Below are 16,092 nucleotides of genomic sequence, written 5' to 3'. Positions count from 1 at the left end.
ATCATTATTAAATGCCATGTTAATGTCAGCAGGAGCAGTCTGGTTCCATTTAAAAAAAAGAAAATTAGTGAAAGAATTATTTTGTTTTCTGACATATTTTAATTGTTCTGCGGGAATCTGTGACAGTTGTATTGACAGTTCTCCCAACTGTCAAAGTGTGTACCTCGATTGCATAACAGGCAATGTATTAAATTAGTGCTAAGAATGAAAAATAATACTTATAGAGATAGGGTTAGATATATTTCTCAATTACTCTGCAATTTAACATCACTTTTGCAAATGTAACATTAATAGCAAGTGTTACTAACAAAATATGACACTTCAGATTATTATAAGACTCTGGAACCAAAGAAACTGGTGTATTAGCCAACCTCCCACAACCCAAATGACAGGGGGATGTTGCCAGGGTCCTGTGGTACAGCAAGAATACATACCATGTGTTGGATCTGTCCTGGTTTATAAAGGATTTTGGGGACACCTAGACTGAAGAAGTACCCAGTTTCACAGATTTTGCATTGGTTGTGCTTACTGATCATGTCTGGCTCTGAAGAGTAGTTCTATCTCCAGTTTGTGTTTTGATTGGGTATTTATTATACTTTATTTCTTCAAGAAAACAATTATAATTGTTATTCTCAATTGCAGGACAGCTAATTTGCTAAACCTATACAACTGGCATTTAGCTAAACTGTGTAAATTAGTTGAAAAATCATTGAATGTTATATGTATGTAGATATCACTGTGATAGTAAGGGAGCCCAAGACTGCACCAAAACAGACCTCTTTTATGGCTGTCTCATCATCTGGCAATGAAACCTTATCTTGGTAAATTATGGTGCACCAAGATATGATCTCGTGCTCCAGGCTGAAAGGAAGCAACAATGTCTCTGGTGGTTTACATACAAATCTCTGCCACCTCGTATCTCCCTCACAACTAGACCATTGTATAAGATATATTAATAGGATCTCTCAGTATATACACTTAAGCATCTTCATTTCAAGGGGTAATACATAGGAGCTATCTTCAAAAGTGTCTCTGGAGTTTTGGATGATAAATATCTGCTATGACTTTGCTTGTAATAACCATACAATGAAAACAACCTCTTCTAGTCGGACTACCTTACACTTGCTTTCCGAGCCACTGAACAAAATAAATTTAGAGAATCATTGACGTTCCTTTAAGAGTTATATAGTGGTGAATATTTGCAGAAAATGCTATCCTACTTATCATTCACTTGGTGTTATCCGTACGACTGATAGCGCACTTTTATTCTTGGATTGAACATTAAGTATGCAGAGTGCATACGAAATGATAAGAAATGGCTGGTAAAACCTTTTTTTCCATTTGACTCATTTATAAAATCAAAACAAAAGGCTTTAATGATGTTTATCGTGAATTGCATTAAACAGCTGAAGACCCATGCACATAATCACAGAATTTTGTTTTTACATCCTTAAGTTTTCTAGCAGTGGGGCTTCCAGCTGAGCTACAGCTAGTGCTTATCTCAAGACAAATCCAAGCACCCTGAGGCTTCAATGAGCCTAAGCACCAAGCTGAATTCCTACTTCTTAATTGAAAAAGACAAGATGTTTGCATAGGATGTTTGCATCAGTAAGACATTTAAAACAACATTCATGACCAAATACAAATGAAAGCTTGGATGCAACTTAACTTCTAAAGCCTCTTGTCGTGTTGGATTGGAGGCATTCTTAAATTCCTCCGATATCCACAACTGAAATTCTGTGAATCAAGATTTTTATTTTATCCCCGAGAAATCCTAATTTAGCCATTGACAGACATGGTATCTTATTTTATTCGACAAGCTCTGTATAATAGATATAAGGTTGAAATGAAGTCCAGCTTTTCTGTCCCCAAGACAATGAACATGAAGACGATGCACCCATTATGATAGCATTGAGTGCTCCCAGAAACTAATTGAAATGGGCCACCTTTAGCTTCCTAAACTGATATCCAAATGGAATGGTTGTTGGTATAAAACTATTTTATGACCTGCAGCTTTAGGAAATGCAGCAAACTGTAGAGCCATCACTTCAAAACCTTGAGTATGTCAGAGCAGGCCAGAGTTTAAATGAAAGTAGCATTTATTTTTTTTGTAACTGCACTTAATATTTTTGAGTAAGATGTAATAGCTCTCCAAATAAAGCACTTCATTTTAGGACATATTTAATGATATAATATTATCAATAATGTTGTCTGCAGCCTTGCTTTGATATAACTGCATTGGATTGGAAAAAATTCCATTAGCTAAGCAGACACGAAGGCTGAAGTGGTAGATCCTTTTAATTGGCCAACAGATAAAAATGTATGTGCAACCAATCTAAAAGCAACAGAATATTCAACAAGCAGTACAGTATATAAAAGATAGGGTTATAGAAAAAAAAAGCTTGGATTTCATTATGATAGATAAAATACTCAGAGTTGACAATATAGTTGCAACATTTTGACCAATATAGGTACATTTATATATGTTTCCAATAAAGGTGTTTGGCTTTTTGCAAAGCCTTTGCATAAACAGTTTGAGTTATTCACTGTACAGTGATTATACTTAGAGTTTGAAGTCATATCTTCTAAATAAGAATGAAAAGGTCTTTTGGTATTTATTAATAATTTGAGTATTACACACAAAAACGAACTATACCCATTTTCTACTATAGAAAATATATCGAATATATATATATATATATATATATATATATATATATATATATATATATAAATATATATAAATTCCATAAAATATGTTTTCCATAAAATATAATAAGCCTGACAGTAAATTGTCATCTGTGTTCTTTGGTGAAAATTAATTGAGTAATGTTCTCTCAACTTTGATGAGACACAGCATTAAATATGGGCTATAACGAGAAGGCTGGAAAAAAATATATAAAGCAGAGATCCAATCTCTACAGCAAATAACAGGTGCAGAGCAGTTATTATTGAATCAATAGTGAGGGTATTACCTTGCTTAAAGCAGTATGTTGTTTTTGATTGATCTCGGATCAGTACATCTTTAACTGTCAAGAAAGCAAGCAACATTCGACACTGTACAATTCTGCAGATTAGTATGTAATTTGTGTGCTAGTTGTGTTACCAGGGGGCACACTAAATCACAATTATACATTTTGCCACATAATTACGTATTGTTTTCAATACAATGAACTTTCTATTTCATTAAATCCTTGATTTACAAGTCAAAGACACCATTCATTGCCCTATTTTATTTCTTTTGTACCAATCACAGAGGACCACCTAGAGATTGTAAAGTCCACAAGATCCAATCAGCTCCATTCATTACAAGTCAAAATTGAATTGTACACTTCTTTACAAGTCATTGTAATATATATATATCTCTGCAGTTCACTTAAGTAATGGCTCACCAAATAAATTCTGGTCAAAAGTCTTTCAAATAGCTTGTATGAATATATAGCATCAATCAGCACCCAAAACCTCCTTAAAGGGACACTATAGTCACCAGAATAACTACAGCTTACTGTAGTTGTTCTGGTGATTAGAATCATTCCCTGCAGGCATTTTCATGCAAACACTTCCTTTTCAGAGACAATCCTAGGGATACCTCCACTGGCCACTCCTCAGATGGCCAGTGGAGCTGCATGGAGATGCTGAATTTTCCTTATAAAGATACATGATTTAATGCATCTCTATGATGAGGTGCTGATTGGTCAAGCTAGGTGCTGATTGGTCAAGCTATCCCACCTAATTGCTGACTTCAGCCAATATAATGCTTTCCTATGGGAAAGCATTGGAGTGGCTAAAAAATTGTACATTCAGATGATGTCAGCGAGGAGGCAGATCCAGGGCGGGGCCAGAATTGGCGGACCCGTGTGACACTGGAAATAAGATAAGTTTTATTACTTTTTAAGGAGATTAAGCCACCTAAATGATCAGAAATACATGTTTGTGTTCCTGACCCTGTAGTGTTCCTTTAATGTTCACCTCAGCCAGCAGTCCCATTCAATGCCATTGTCACATCCTAAGCTTAGCCACTATATTTAACAAATAATGACTTATTTTTGCTTTTGTTGTAACCTTTCCAGTATCAAGTGGATATTTTACTTTGGCTAAGCCATGCACAAGTCCCATCAAGTCCCTTTTCCCCACTTAGCAGGTTAGAGAAATGTATTTTAATCTGCCACAAAGATAGCAGAAATGAGTTATAGTGTAAGGATTAAAAAAAATAGAAATAAAAAGCTTGAAATCTGGTAATGTAAAGGTGCATTTAAATATAGATTTATGCAAAGTTGCATTAATGTTAAAGACTTGTAGAAGAGATATACATACTGGAATCTTAATAATCAGGGCCATATTTAGCGCAGGGCAAACGGGGCAGCTGCCCCTGGCCCAGTTGCTCCTGGGGGGCCCCAGAGCAGCTGCCCCGTGGGCCCCGCGATTTGAGCAGCCCCCATGTACGCGGCGGTGCGGCTGCACAGAGCCACTACGGCCCGCCAACTAAGGATCCCCCTTGGGTGGCCCATGCACTAAGGGCCACCCGGTAAGCATGTGTAAGCAGGGGCCCAGTCGGGCGCTGTGACGCTTAAACATTACGACCGGGCCCCTTCCTGTACCGGCTGGGAGGAAGTGAGTGCCGCGCGTCACTTCCTCCCACCGGAGATAATAGCCGCACGGGAGGAGAAAGGAAGGAGGAGGGGAGTTCCAGAGGAGAACTCCCATCTGCCTCAGCCTGCCACTGGATCCCAGGGAAACCACCCTCCAGGAAAAGGTAAGAACCTGGAGGGTGGATAAATATGTGTGTGTGTGTGTCAGTAGTATGTCTGTGTGTGTCAGTATGTTTGTGTGTGTCAGTATGTCTGTGTGTGTATGTCAGTATGTCTGTGTGTGTATGTTAGTGTCTGTGTGTGTATGTCTGTATGTCTGTGTGCGTATGTCAGTATGTCTGTGTGTGTATGTCAGTGTCTGTGTGTGTGTCAGTATGTTTGTGTGTGTCAGTATGTCTGTATGTATGTCAGTATGTCTGTGTGTGTATGTCAGTATGTCTGTGTGTGTATGTCAGTGTCTGTGTGTGTGTCAGAATGTTTGTGTGTGTCAGTATGTCTGTGTGTGTGTCAGTATGTCTGTGTGTGTATGTCAGTGTCTGTGTGTGTGTTAGTATGTTTGTGTGTGTGTGTGTGTGTGTGTGTCAGTATGTCTGTGTGTATGTCAGTGTCTGAGTGTGTGTGTCAGTATGTCTGTGTGTGTATGTCAGTATCTCTGTGTGTGTAAGTATGTCTGTGTGTGTGTATGTCAGTATGTCTGTGTGTGTGTGTCAGTATGTCTGTGTGTGTGTATGTCAGTATGTCTGTGTGTGTGTCAGTATGTCTGTGTGTGTATGTCAGTATGTCTGTGTGTGTGTGTCAGTATGTCTATGTGTGTGCGTGTCTGTGTGTGTGTGTCAGTGTGTGTGTGTATGTCAGTATGTCTGTGTGTGTATGTCAGTATGTCTGTGTGTGTGTGAGTATGTTTGTGTGTATGTCAGTATGTCTGTGTGTGTCAGTATGTTTGTGTGTGTATGTCAGTAGGTCTGTGTGTGTGTATGTCAGTGTGTGTGTCAGTATGTTTGTGTGTGTGTGTGTATGTGTGTGTGTCAGCATGCCTGTCGGTGTGTATGTTAGTATGCCTGTGTGTGTCAGTATCCCTGTGTGTGTGTAACATCCAAACCTCGCTGCACTATCACAAAACAGTATCACCTACACTAACGTACAATAACACTACACATTAACCCCGACCCTTAACTATATTATCAGTAAACTTTAACCCTTACAATATACTTACTATAAATCCCAACACTAACATCAAACATTAACCCATGGAAAACCCTAGCTCTAACCAATAATACCTACACTGCAATAACTCTTATCATATTCTCTAATGCACTCATGATAACATAACTTAAAAATATGTAATAAAAACGATACGTAAGGACAAATAGTGCATTATATGAACATAATGCCATATTCAGTTGCTGGAAATATTAATTAACATTTACTATAATTATTGTAATTATTATAGTTGTATTACCTTATTATTATTACACGGTTCATATATATATATATATATTTTACAGCTCTGAGCTTTGAATTGCTAATATATCACCAAGTACATGCATATTGGGTGTAACTTTATACCAGTTAAAATGAATGTGGAATGAAGGCCTTCTGGTAAACTATTATCTTAACATAACACTAATGGGAATTCTGATGAGCAATGTGTACACATATCAATTCTTAGGACAGTGTATATGGTTACCAGTGTCCATCTGGTCCACTTGGTGTATGTAGAATAATGAACTCGTACTTTAACCGATACGTTACAGTGACTTTAAAACGATAATGGAATGGGCATATCTGATAATCTTTATCTCATCATATGAATGTTTTATATGCTGATCTTTATTATTTTAAGTTATATCAGCCCAAAATATTGTTTGGTTCTAAAGGGGCTAAAGCATCACAAAGTAGGAATGCATGGGTTTTCCTAAACAATTCTAATTTATTGTATATTTTTACTGCAGACACAGCCATCCTCAAAGAACAAGGATACCAATTTGATAAATAGGCTGCTTAGCCAGCTAAGATGTCAACTATAAATTCTGATCATGTATATAAGAAGAAAAAAAAAAAAGATTTATCATGCCTATGAAGTACTTAAACCAACAGTATTCCAATTAAATGTGTTCACATGACACAACCCGAAAAATGACAAATCAGTTATGTGAAATGTGATGATAATAACATTAAGGGAAAAATTATTACTGTGTATTTTATGATACTGCAAAAAAATGTTACACAAACAAGATTTTATAATGTACTAGCTTATGTAACATTTAAATGCAATAAAAATGCCTAAAAAATGGCAAAAACGAGATCTGGTAATAAAGTAATGTTTCTTTGAGGAAGATTTTTTTTTCTTAGATGATTTGTAGACACAGGGCCAGACATCTTGACTATCTGCAGCGACAATGCAACAACACAAAACATGCATTACTAAATATATTACTCCTCATTTATTTGTGAGATGTAATTGTCCCTTTACATTAATAGTTTGAAGAATTAGGAGTCCACGTACAGTTAATCTACATCCTGTACACTACCTTGCTCTTGGGTCCCCATTGAATTGGCGCTGGTGTTAAGAACATCGTTGACAGCAGTGTCACAGTACAAGCCCCGCTGGACATCATGTTCGCTGTCAGTCTGGTCACTCTCCTCGTGCCCGCTGTCCTTGAGACTATTCCCCTCTAAGTCCTTGAAGGTTGAACTGCTGGGTTGAGAAACAACAATAATTTAATATCATGTCAACTACTATCATATAAGATGTTTCTTGACCGCTGCAAGTAATAGTTCATCCCTAAAGCCAAAACATACATAGCTTTCAGATTATCTAGAGCAAGTTGTAGCTAACCCTTCAATCGTCAAATAGATATGGTTCAATGTGATGCATTGAATATCAATTTTGCGATTCAAAGATTCAAAGTTCTTATCAATTGTTTCATTATATATATATATATATATATATATATATATATATATATATATATATATGCTACAAATGAGTAAAAACATATTTTAAAGAGGAACAAACACTTATGAGATGAAGAAATATTTTAATGGTTTTCTAAAATTTAGCTAATAGCTTTGTTTTTAATTTCCTCAAAATATAACCCTCAGTGTTTTGTTGATTTTCTTTATACAGTGCAAGCCTACCCTGGCATAGCTTGGCACCTAATGTAAATTTAAGATGTGCCACGATTTCCCAGTTGTGGCCTTAAACTACTTATACATCCACTGACTTAATAAAGGAAACAATTAAGTGTGCTGTATATTGCTCATCTCAACCTAGCCAACATATTAGTGACATTTATTGGACTTTGGGAATGATTATGTCACCAACAAATGATTCCATATTGAATACATTGATCTGTACGATTCCTTTATTCAATGTAGAATTCACAAGGAGGAAAGTATTGTATCACTTCAAACAATAGTAAAAAATGAGCTCTGACATATTTAATGAAATCTTGTGTTTTCATGCTGCTCTGTCCTAAAGCAGACACTGATATGAGCATTATCTGGAGTACTAAGTGAATTATCTAGCATTTGGCAATTTTATTATAGTGCAGTATTGATGTGAAGTGTTGAAGGCTAATATCAAGTCTTGACATTAATATTGATAATGAACCAGAATATCAAACTGTAACAAGTAATATTGGTTTATAATTAAATCTTCAGACAGTCTGGTGGTGTCATCACATTTAAAAACCTCACTGAATGCATGACCACTAGTCATATTTTCAATAATATAAGAACACTTAGTAGAAAACAACTTATTGGACACCATAAAAGCAGTTATTGCACACTATTGCAATCATCTGAAAAATGTATGATGTAGCACAAGTCTCATGGATATCAATATATTTTTCTATATTTTATCTTTTCTATCTATCTATCTATCTATCTATCTATCTATCTATCTATCTATCTATCTGTCTATCTATCTATCGCACTGCTGTACATGATGTCATCATGGGATTCTGGAAACTATGGGTCAGCTGTATTCAAATGGGAGAAAGCTGACCATTAAACTATGTTTTCACTATGCGTATAAAATACAGTCTTTGTCATAAGCTCAGCACTGCAATAGAAAAATATTGGAGCAACCATCACCACGTCGTCAATAACCCACTTTAGATGCTGCATGGAAATTTGAAGCAAATGTATATGAGTATTCTTTTAATTATTGTATAGATTTTTTTTGTCTGTCTGCATTAAAAAAAAAGAGTGCGTCAAATGTAACCTTTGTAGATTTTGAAGTCAGTATAAGCAGCAGTGCGGATTTAAAGGTGAATGATCTTGACTCCATCCAACAACTTAAATAGAGCCACGTTATGTACTATATAGTATACTGGTCTTTACCTTAGCACTATTGTTAGTGGTATTTCAGCACTTACTACTCACTAAATAATAATGTTATTATGAAATAAGTAATATTAAAAGCATTGTATGCTCATATTTTTTTCAATTATATTGTATGCTGTTACCTGTTTAATATCTGACAAAAACTGATTGAGAATTAAACATACCTTGATTAATAACTTTTTTTTTTTTTTTAATAGAGTTCTTTAACGCTTAATAGAGTTCTTTAAAGTTGTTTGGCCCACCCTATGAAAAGTATGCACGCTCTGCTATGTAAAATCACCATCTGTTCTCTTGTGCGTAACTGCTGAATGTTGGTCTACTGTTTGTTTATCAAAGACTCGCAATTCGGGGAATGACGGAAAGTATATTATTTCTGAAGCATGCCAAAACACTATGTGCCCAAGTGATCATGTCTGCTGGTATGTGTGATTTTGGACAGGAAACAAATGCATTCTAGTGCAAAGTAGCCTACATTTTCACTCAAGTTGTGACATCATCTAAATGGCCAATGTTTTGCCAATCCAATGCTTTCCCTGGATTGGCTAAAATTGGCATGGGGGCGGGGCCACATCAGTTTTGGCCAATCAGGACCTCCGCATAGAGATGCATTGAATTAATGCATCTCTATGAGGAAAATTCAGCGTATCCATGCAGAGCGTGGGGACGCTGAACGTCAGTTCTGCTTTTTCGGCAGCACTGAGCCAGGAAGCTCCTCCAGTGGCCATCTAAGGAGTGGTCACTTGGAGGTGTCCCTAGAGGCAATGCATTTTCTATGAAAAGGCAGTGATTACATGAAAAAAGCCTAAAGGGAACTATTATACTCACCAGAACAATTAAGCTGTAGTTGCTCTGGTGACTATAGTGTGCCTTTAACTCAATATGGCCATATGGTGTAACTGAATCCCCATATTTTTTTGCTGAGGTAGGTGATTTTAAGTGGCCTTACAAAATTTAAAAATGTAATTTTATGTGTGTGCTGTTCCTTAATCTGCATTAAGGTTTAATAATAGACAGTATACCCAGGTGATTATTTACCTTTTAGGTTAATTGCTTACTGGTACACCATGAATGCAAGAAATATTGAGGTTAGTGAAGATGACCCGTACCCGGTTAGCTGCATCTTTGCTACTATCTAATAATGTCTGAATTTCTAGGTCATTATGGTCAGAAAAGCTTGATGACTATGCTATAGCTATGCAACTATAAACTGTTCATTTGGTTACATTAGTACATATACATTACATTGAAGAGAAAGAGCAAGAGAGAAATGAGTGACATAAAAGGACTTTAAACAATATATCTATATTCATGTACCCATAAATATGTAAAGAGTATATTTATAGCTAAGTGATATCTGAAATGGGATTGCGTTTTATTCTCATAAGTATGTACATCAGATATTCTCTCTGTGTGTGTGTCTCTATGACTTCCCTGACTCATTTAAATAACTTCCATTATGTGAATATTCACAGTAGGCCCTGGTGCTATTAAAAAGTTTAAATTGGCTAGCCCTTAACCTGTTCAGATCTGGTATCTTTGGATTTTAATAATGAAAAGAAGAATATCTGAAAGGGTTTCGTAATGTACAAGATAGATAGATAGATAGATAGATAGATAGATAGATAGATAGATAGATAGATAGATAGATAGGTAGATAGATAGATAGATAGATAGATAGATAGATAGATAGATAGATAGGTAGATAGATAGATAGATAGATAGATAGATAGATAGATAGATAAACTCTCCAATTACTACTAAACCAACACGTAAGTATGACACTTAATGATAATAGTATTGATAATAATAATAAAAATTATTATTATTATTGTTACTAGTAGTAGTAGTAGTAGTAGTAGTATACAAGATAATTTTGTCAAGATGGGTATATAGGAAGTTCTCTTTATATTTTGAGGGTGTGAATATTATTAGCTAAATCAGTTTAATTAATTTTATTTATTTCCAATGGATGAAGTAACACTGGAATTGAATCTCTCAGACCTAAGTTTGAGAAGGTGCCATAGTTGGCACTCTTACCAACTGAGCCATTTCACTAGCAACACTTGCACAACAGTATTCATGGAAAAATGTGTAAGCTGGATGGGCAACCTTTATATTATTCCAGTTCAAGTTGAGGCGGAACTCCTGTCTCTCTCAGTCAGTCTTAAATCAACCAGTAAGCAACATATATTCCAAGTAGAACATTCGTGATCCGGGCAAGAAATCAAAACAAAATGTATTCATAAGGGCCATGCACGCACCTATAATTTATGTAACTGGCATAAAAAAAGCACTCTAGGTTTGATTTGATGTTATTTTATGTTGACAGGAACATTTGATGGAATTACTACCCGGTAATGTTCTATTGAGTACACATTGATTCTCATATTATGAACCAAAACTGGCATTTACAGTACTAAATCATAGAAGTCTTACAGGGTTTGTGGGTTGATCTTATTTCACATGAATAATACAGATCAGTAATATGTGTTCTGGGTTATTGTTTTGTAAAATATGTTCCTCTGAAGAAGTATAATATAATATAATAATGGATGTGTTTGTGGATCTGTTGTTCGTCTTACTGTCTTTAATGAAAAGGAATCATGTTTTGGCTTAAAATGCTTATATTGTACTGAATTTTTTTTAGTTTTTTTATACATATTGAAGAATGATTACATTCTAGTCAAATGATCACCAAAACATTTCCAAAACATCCAACCAGTCTAGCAGCTCGCTGAGCACTGTGGAAAATGTAGTCCACAAACAACTGCAGTGCCAATGTAAAGTATGCAAGTCCTAGTAGCTAAGACTATTAGAGTCAACGGTAACCCAAAATGATCCAAAGAGATATTTAAGACCTCAGCTGTATCTTCTAATGTAGCCTAGTTTTACATGTTCATATTCATTATTTTTTGTATGTATCGGAACTAATCTCCCATGCACACTGGAATTATTCAGGTCGATCTCAAGCATCCTTCTCCATATATTTCACAGGTAAGTCTACAAAATGCAGTCAATAACTTGTTAAATGTAAATACGAAATTCAAAGATGGATTCAGAGTTGGCATGCAGTCTAACTAACACGTACGGTAACTACTGCGTGGGTTGAAAACGGATATGATGTCTACATCATATAGAACACTATTTTTTCACTGGGTCAAATGGAAACAAATTACATTTTTCTCATACTGGTAAAATAATGATTATAGGGATTTCCTTATTCAAAGCAAAAAACGAAGATTTTTCATATTTTAATATTTTTTGTATGGATCTTATGATTTTGTTTTTATTTAATATCATTAATATGCTATTTAAAATGGTCATGAGGTCTTAAACCATAAAGTTAGGTAAATAATTCTTCTAAATGGTAGTCCTATTAAGTCATGATAGCTTTAAATAAAAGGCTAAATGAGGGTGTATACTTTACACAATATGGAGTTAAACAAAATTCCTGTATTTGTAAATGGCAGATACTTTAAAGTGATAAAAAGTTAGTAATACATAATTATAACTTTTTGAATTGTTTATACAATTATTGAACACATCTCTTAATCGGTCTGTCACTCAACTGTATAACGTATCACTGCTATTCTTATAAAAGGCTTTAAATGCTTTTAGTTGAAAAGCTGTTATTTATTTTTCCAAATATTAAACTGATGTATTTTTCCAAACTATTGAACATGCTAAAAATTGGCTTACAGTGTCATGTATTATTGTTTTTTTTTTAAAATAGCTAAACATTGGATGTTAATTTTATAGTAGGCAGTTTGAGTACTTTAGGGCTTTCTTAGATTTTACATGTATCTAGACAAAGTACACTTCTATGCCTCTTGTAAACAGATTGAAGAGCCAACTGTGTCTTGGAATGATTTTCTCTGGGGTATTGTGCCGATCAATTACAGTTACCAGGTGCCATCCCATGACAGTAAACTTGTTGAGATCATGGCAGTAGCAGTTATGGACCACTTGTGAAATAGTCCCTTTGAATCACCTAATCCATGACCTGTGGTTATGTAATAGAGTAGTGTAGTCTTCCTTTATAAGAGTTCATTCAAATGCACCAGGAACTTTTGATTTCCCTCGGTTTCTTTGGGAGTTGAGGGTAGTCAAAGGATACAACACTAAGCAAGTTTATAAATGAGGGAACTAAAGAATAAAATACACTCTACATGGCTGCTCTTTCTGTTACATGGAATGTGTTATAATAATGCTGATCCTCACTTTTAAAATGCTCTTCTCTAATATTCTCTATAAATCATGAAACTCCACCATTTTAAAGTGAAGGCCCACGGGGATTGTATGCTGTAGTACAATGCAGACTATCACTTTTAAGAGAACAAAAAGATCAGCAGATGGTGATTGGCCCTGTTGGTGGTGGGAGCTATTCTGCAATTGTCGGACCTAATAAAAAGATGTTAATTCACAGTTCTATGTGTTAAAAATGCATTTTTAGCAAAATATGCCTTAAAAAATAAAGGTTTCATGGAGCAGTGAGATATAAAAAAATGACATTTGTTTAAAAAAGGCTCTTCCAGGCTTAAATAGAGAATTTTTTTTACCTATAAAGACAACAAAAAAACTGCAATTTGATACGGAACTTTCCAATATTTCACTAGCTTGATTGTTAGAAAATGAATAATATAATTTCTTAACCAGGTTTAGTATATGATTAACAAAATTGAGTATGTCAACATGTCGAACTAAAAACTTGATAGAGTACTAGATCCTTCTGGATCAGTTGACACAGGAGGCCATAAAACAATACGATATTAAGTTGAGAGAGATAGAGATATAGTAGGGTTGTTATAGATGACAATCATTGCCCATGTCATGCAAAGATCATTCATATTGTCTGAAATCCCTGTCTTGTATCTGTTTTTAAATGAGCTTAGATATTGATCTGAAACTGACAATACTGAACTTTGCAATAGCAGAGTTGACTCGATCAGGATGACATTAATTAGTGAGGTCTGTCAGATGAAATCAGTATCATCAAATTATGTAGCAAGAGTAAATAATGCTTCAAACAGGGTTTTTTTTTTTGCCTTTTGGATCAACAGCAAAAAACAGGTGTGAGGAAGGCTGAACTTGATGGACGCAAGTCTCTTTTCAGCTATCTAACTATGTAACTATGTAAATACATTCACAGAAGATTATATCTTCTTTCTTCAAGGTAAAATGACCACTTTAAATGCATGGATTTCATACGTACTGAATTGCAATCTCCATGGGCCTTGGCAACTTGACTGGATAAACATATGGAGCATTTTGTATGTAAGTAAAAGCCACGACAAGTTGTATATTCAGTAAAGTTCACCTGCATCTTTAATTCAAGTACTGACAGCATACTTTTTTTGTTAACTGTAAATTTTTTGTAGAAATTGCTGCCCACCTTTATCACCAGCACGGTATGAAAAATTCAGTTAAAAAATACCACACCACAATTTAGTATTAAATTAAAAAGGTAAATCCATGCCTTAAACTTCAAAGAAAAACTCAAAAATATTCTTCATCTGTGCATAGGGAACTGATTTTAGTATATGCTCAGGAAATTATCAGGAACTTCAAAGGAATCAACGTTACATGACTCTGATAAGACATGTTTGCTTGGAATTACTTTAACTGACTATTGCTCAGTGTGGTCTAATGACATCAACACCCTATATCAGGTGTGCATAATTATTAGGCAACTTGGGTCAAAAGAAGGACTTGACAGGCTCAGAAAAGTAAAAAATAGTGAGATATCTTGCAGAGGGATGCAGCACTCTTAAAATGGCAAAGCTTCTGAAGCGTGATCATCGAACAATCAAGCGTTTCATTCAAAATAGTCAACAGGGTCGCAAGAAGCGTGTGGAAAAACCAAGGCGCAAAATAACTGCCCATGAACTGAGAAAAGTCAAGCGTGCAGCTGCCAAGATGCCACTAACCTCAACATCTGAGGAAAGGGATTTAGGGGTGATTATTTCTGATGACTTAAAGGTAGGCAGACAATGTAATAGAGCAGCAGGAAATGCTAGCAGAATGCTTGGTTGTATAGGGAGAGGTATTAGCAGTAGAAAGAGGGAAGTGCTCATGCCATTGTACAGAACACTGGTGAGACCTCACTTGGAGTACTGTACACAGTACTGGAGACCCTATCTTCAGAAGGATATTGATACCTTAGAGAGAGTTCAAAGAAGGGCTACTAAACTGGTTCATGGATTGCAGGATAAAACTTACCAGGAAAGGTTAAAGGATCTTAACATGTATAGCATGGAGGAAAGACGAGACAGGGGGGATATGATAGAAACATTTAAATACATAAAGGGAATCAACACAGTAAAGGAGGAGACTATATTTAAAAGAAGAAAAACTACCACAACAAGAGGACATAGTCTTAAATTAGAGGGACAAAGGTTTAAAAATAATATCAGGAAGTATTACTTTACTGAGAGGGTAGTGGATGCATGGAATAGCCTTCCAGCTGAAGTGGTAGAGGTTAACACAGTAAAGGAGTTTAAGCATGCGTGGGATAGGCATAAGGCTATCCTAACTATAAGATAAGGCCAGGGACTAATGAAAGTATTTAGAAAACTGGGCAGACTAGATGGGCCGAATGGTTCTTATCTGCCGTCACATTCTATGTTTCTATGTTTCTATCTTAGAACCAAAGCACTGCAAATGTTTTCTGTTTAGAACATTTTTTTCTCAGTAGCCATAACAACCAAACAGGCCTCCTACCAGTTATTTTTTTTTTTTTCAAAGCTGGAAGGGATTAGGTTTGTGGAAATATATGTATGTCCAAAAAAAAAAAAGAAAAATATTTCCTTAAAGAAAAAAAAAAAAAGATGAACGTATAAAAAAAAAGTTAGCCTCTAAGATATCATAGAACTGGATGTTCTTGAAGGTTGTCACACATATTTTCTGACCCAATAAACAATTTCAACTACTGTAAAACAGACTCGATCATTTTGAGAAAATTGTGGCAATTTTTGCACTAGTGGTACAGACTTATAACATGTCAAGATCCAAATTGTATGCTGTATGTCAATTATATTCCAACAAAGGCTACTTAGATATAAAAAAATGAAAGAAAAAAAACTGCCATCGTATACATTTGATTAGCCCACATATGTAGGATATATTCATGTATATTTTTTTTCTTGTTGAT

General features: G+C 35.3%; 1 protein-coding gene across 2 annotated transcripts in view; it reads right to left on the bottom strand.

The window, feature by feature from the left end:
• The window catches only part of PCDH19 (protocadherin 19), a 141,669-nt gene that overhangs the window by 41,540 nt on the left and 84,037 nt on the right, over window positions 1-16,092 (bottom strand). The window contains exon 4 of one of the 2 annotated variants that reach the window (XM_063431878.1): window positions 7,121-7,287. In XM_063431878.1, the coding sequence (XP_063287948.1) occupies window positions 7,121-7,287 (167 nt within the window). The remainder of the gene's footprint in view (window positions 1-7,120; window positions 7,288-16,092) is intronic. The other variant, XM_063431879.1, reaches the window with a different exon arrangement.

Source organism: Pelobates fuscus, chromosome 9, assembly GCF_036172605.1.
Source record: "Pelobates fuscus isolate aPelFus1 chromosome 9, aPelFus1.pri, whole genome shotgun sequence".
NCBI classification, from domain to species: Eukaryota; Metazoa; Chordata; class Amphibia; order Anura; family Pelobatidae; genus Pelobates; species Pelobates fuscus.
This window is presented reverse-complemented; position numbering and strand designations above follow the sequence as displayed.